General features: G+C 39.1%; 1 protein-coding gene across 2 annotated transcripts in view; it reads right to left on the bottom strand.

The window, feature by feature from the left end:
• Positions 1–5,135, bottom strand: part of Wdfy2 (WD repeat and FYVE domain containing 2) — a 166,943-nt gene that overhangs the window by 97,181 nt on the left and 64,627 nt on the right. For both annotated transcript variants that reach the window (XM_004633106.3, XM_023717212.1), the window contains one exon: positions 2,889–2,956. In XM_004633106.3, coding sequence (XP_004633163.1) covers positions 2,889–2,956 — 68 coding nt within the window. The remainder of the gene's footprint in view (positions 1–2,888; positions 2,957–5,135) is intronic.

Raw genomic sequence — 5,135 nt, 5'->3', positions numbered from 1 at the left:
TGGATCAGTAGCACACTGGCTATAATATTACAAGGCAAATCTCAAACTTTAATTTACATTCGAGTATCACCTTGGGACTTTACTGAAATGCATAATTTGATTAAGTGACTCTGGGGTAGAAGCTTAGTCTACTCTAATAATTTCTTAGGTGATATTGAAAATGCTGGACCATAGACAACACTTTGAATAGTAAAATAATGCTTCTTAAACTTCTTTTAATGCAGTGCCACAGCAAATACATAAATAACTTAGAGGATCCTTTTTTTCAGACCACATGTTGGTTTGGTTTTTTTTCCCTAAATCAATGAAGATCTTTATTGTCTCATTAAAATATCACAGATTGGCCTTATGATCCAGAAGCTTGTTTCTGTGGCTGAATCAACTCCTGGATCTTATTCATCTGGCTGCTGAACGGTTCCCTTTTCAGAAACATAGCCACCATCCAAAAACTGTCTGATATGCTTGTCTTTGACTGTTGTGGCTCACTGAATCAAAGCAGCAGAATTTGAAACAAGCTCAGTGTCATTTCTTTCAAGGATTAGCTCATCTTTCTGGGCTTGAGATACTGAGCAAGCAACACCTGCCCTCATATGAACTCAGCAAATGTATTTTTCACCCAAGAAATTCCAGATTTCGACAAGAGACCCATTCTCCTGAATAACGACATTGATGGGCACGTGAGCAGACACAGACCTCATCTTCTAACGGAAGCCCAGCATGACCCCCTTGATCAATGGTCGCCAGCTCCCTTCTGTTTCCCCACCATTTGTCAATCTTCAGAGTGATGTTGAGATTTTCTGCAATGTGGACAATCTGATTGCTAAGAATGGTCCTCATTCTTGTGGGAGATGCGGCAAAGAGAGCTCATGTTCGTGCATTAGGAAAATACATGATAATGTTCCTGGGAAAATTATATTTATTAACTCAATCCTTCTGCAAATATTTATTGAGTAAATATTTATTGAGTATAGATGTCAGAAGTAGGAGTGACAGTAACTTTTGGTCATTCTTAGGACAGCCTAATTGATAATGAAAATGCAACACATGCTTCACTATACTCTTAGAGATAGATAAAGAAAGCATTGAAGAGTGACATCAAAATGCGCATGTGTAGGGAAGGCGCAGAGTAGGCAACTGTTTGGGGCCCTGCACCCTCCGGAGGCTCCCATTAATGCTCATCACAGAAGGCTCCTTACCTCCAGCCCTCCAGCCCCAGCATTTCACCTGCGGCTGCCTCTGTCTGGGAGTACAGGTCTCTGGGGCCCACTTCTCTTTGCTGGGTGATAGCCCTTCCTGTTCTCTCATTAGAAACTGTGTCGTTTGAAGAAGAGGGTCAGAGAGAGAGAGAGCTCAGCAGCACAGCACCTGCCTGGCAAGCACGAGGCCCTGAGTTTAATTCCCAGTTCCTAACAACAACAACCCTCCCACAACTAATAGTTGATGAAGCAAAAAGAAAAAAAAAAAAAAAAAACAGGAAATATCACTTAAAAATTAAGGCGAAAAATCAGACAATTCTTTCCTTTTCCTGCTTTCTTACAGCTTAACAAGTTTATCAGTATTTTGGACCCAAATGCTGGACCTAAATCCTATAGTGGTGTCTACTGGAAGCACAATAGTAAAGGAAAATATAGTAGTCAAAATTCCAAGTTTATTCTTTCCAGAAAATGGAATGAATGTTTGCCTCAACTGTGTGGTTGTCATCTATTTACATTTTATTTTATTTTATTTTAATTTTTTTGAATCAGGGATTGAACTCAGCCCTTTGTGCTTGCCCGGCAAGTGCTTATTCTACTAAGCTATCTCCCGAGCCCCTGTCGTCTATTTACTACAAAATTCTAAAGCCATGCAAAGCTCCAAAGACAATCCGAAAATCACTGAAAACCACTGTATCCTCAATAATTTATCTGTTCACAAATAGGCAAACTTATTACAGTATTCTTCTGCCAGAGGAACAAACTTAAATCACATCTATAATTCAGCATTAATTTGTTTGATTATATGTAGTGTTACGCACGTCGGATACTAGGATATTTATACCAAGGGATGAGGTATATACACACAGCAAGCTGGAGGGCACGAGCCCAAATGACAAACCTAGATTTTTTGAGAACGCCAATTTTAATTAAGATTTGAAGGTGGAGAAGAAAAATGTTTAATGTGACTAATAATAAATTTAAACTATTTTACACTAAAATAAACATGGAATAGGTCCTAACAAACTAGATAAGAAGAAATTTCCTAATTTGAGGGGTCAGTTACTTGTTTGTAAAGGAACTTCTGCAGTGGGACAGCTCAAGAAACATGCCTAAGTGCAAGGACATATTTCATTGATAAGATCTTGGGGGAAATAAGATTCATTTACCAGAATGTTTTAATCTTAAGCAAATCATCCTTTTGAAAACTAAACGTTCAATGTTAAATGTCTTGCATTTCAACAAATGCTATAACAGTGCAAAGACATATTTACTTTACAAATAAAATCACTGGACAAAATTTTTAATTGTTTAATGACATAAAATGTTAGAAACAAGAGGACTACTGCAATCAGATGGCCTATGTGCTATAGGCCTTCTCTTGTTAATTTTATTCAGGAAGTATGAATAGTCAATTTCAGAACCAATTTTTTTGTGGGGGGTACTGGGTATCAAACTCAGGACCTTACATCTGCTAGGTAGGTGCTTATGCCACTAAGCTATATCCCCAATCCCAAAACAATTTTTTTAAAAATTTTTACATAGACCCTTAGAAAATCTAAAATGATTTAAAGTAGCCTTTGTCATTATAATAAGATTCCCAATCTTTAGACTTTCCTACTAAAGGAAAAAATAGAAACCAGGAGAAGAGTTGGAGTGAGGTCTGATTTGCAGGACAGAAACCCAAATACTTACAAGGCATTGCGTGGTATATGCTTGGCCAATATTGTCCACTGTCTCTCTTTAGCCAAACGCGAACTGTCCTACAACAGAAGAAAACAAGTACATGAAATCTCAGCGTTTTAGTCATAGAAGAATGGTGAGATATACAAAGCAAATCTCTTAACACTATATATGTATTGTATCTTAACTACATATAATAGTTACGTAGCTTCGGGGCCTGCCTCATGGCTCAGTTGTTTAAGTGGCTGCTTCAACAAAGCAGTCAGGCTCAGGCTGCTGTGGTTTGATCCCCACAACTCAAGCCAGCCAAACCTGCCCTGAAGGCATTCTGAGCCAGCCAAAAAAAAAATCTTTCCGCCATTTAAAAAATAAAGTTATGTAAGTTCATCATATACATCCCCTACATATACCTCTCTAAAAATTCTGGTCCTTAAATTTAAAACTTTTGTACTTAAAATTACATGACTCTTTAAATATCTTCTTCATATGTACACACATACACACACATCTAGTTGTGATCGTGTTAGAAAATGACTTTTATTATTGTTTTGCCTTTCCAAGTGTCTGACCAGTGCCCTTATCTACAAGTAGTTTCCTGAGAAGCCTCAATATTTTACTTTAGCGCAGGGATCAAATGAACACAGCATCTGATGCTAACAGGATTACACAGAGAGACCACAATCATATAGGCCTGACACGTATCCTAAGGGGCAGCTTTTTCTTAGTAGCAGATCAAGTGATGGTAAGTTCTGAGAATCTGGTCTTCTGAGCTGGTGGACTGGCCAGGGGGCCTCTGTGGAGCAGGTGATCCTGAAGCAAGGGCTAGATGAAGTAGCAGGCCAGCAGGATAGAGACAAGGTGCCCAGGAGAACTCAGAACAGGAGTCAAAGATAAGGAAAGAGCTGGGGAATACCAGCAGGTTCTACCCAACCAGCAGTACCAACCAGGAGTCACACTGGCTGTGTGAGATTCAGCATATACCTGCAGGGCAAACATATCAAGGAAGCTAAGAAACACTTTCTCTGCACAACCCCACGTTGCAAAGCAGTACTAGTGGTTGAAGAATGAAAACATTGCTCCTAAAAATCAGAAACTAGAACACCCACTTTCTCCACTTGTTAACCAACCCTGCAAGAAGTTCTAGACTGGGTAATCAAGTAAGTAAAATAAAAAGCATCCAAAGTGAAACAGAAGAAGTACAACTACCTCTGTTTGTAGGAGACATAATCCTACATATGGAAAATCCTAGAGAATCCACATACACATGCCCCAAATGCCCTATCAAAACTAAGAAATAAATTAAGCAAAGTTGGGCTGGCCAAATAGCTCAGCAGATTAAAGTGCCTGCTTAGGCAGACGCAGGGGCTGAGAGTTTGATCCCCAACCCCTAACCTCCGTGGGCCTGCCACGCCGGCCCCACCCCAGTACTGAGACAGTGATTGAGACTGGGTGTGGTGGTGCACGCCTGCAATCCCAGCAATTAGGAGGCTAGAAACAGGAGGATCACTATGAGTCCCATCTATGCAGTGAGACCCTGTACACCCTGTCCTAAATACAAAAAAAAAAAAAAAAAAGAGAAATTAAGCAAAGTTGCAAGATATAAGATCAGCAGGCAAAATCCAATGGTATTTCTAATGGCAAAACAAACATTTCTAAAGAAATAATAATTCCCAAAACATCTTAAAACAGACATTTCATCCTCACTGAAAATAAACCTTCTAAACCAACTTTATTAAGAGTGATTGATAAATGTTTACTTAAAAATCACATTATATAAACTTTTTCCTCCTGTGACACAACCAGCAGTTTATAAAAGAAAATAAGTGCATCCTAGAAATAAAAAGTACAACTTGGATAGCTAGAAGTGCCCTAAATAAACGTAGATTCTACACTTAGAAGTTTGAAATTTTTGAAAATTATATTTAAAAAGAAAAAACACAAAAAAATTTTACTACTTATTTCCTTGGAAAAATTTTTTAGAAAATAACAACAGTGGTAGAAGGTGTAGCTCAGCATGTGCTTAGTACCAGGCCCTGGGTTTGATGGGGGTGGGAGGAGGGGACAGAAAGGAAAGGAAGACCAGGAAGAAGAAAAGAACTGTGATTAATAGACATGGTGGCAAGGTGGCTCATATCTGTTATTCCAGCACTTGTGAGGCTCAGGCAGGATTGCCACATGGTCAAGGCCAGTCTGGGCTACACAGTGAGTTCAAGATGAGGTAGAAGAGAGGAGAAAGAATAGGATAGGAGGGGAGGGGAG

Source organism: Octodon degus, unplaced genomic scaffold (assembly GCF_000260255.1).
Source record: "Octodon degus isolate 3935 unplaced genomic scaffold, OctDeg1.0 scaffold00051, whole genome shotgun sequence".
Classification (NCBI taxonomy): Eukaryota; Metazoa; Chordata; class Mammalia; order Rodentia; family Octodontidae; genus Octodon; species Octodon degus.
This window is presented reverse-complemented; position numbering and strand designations above follow the sequence as displayed.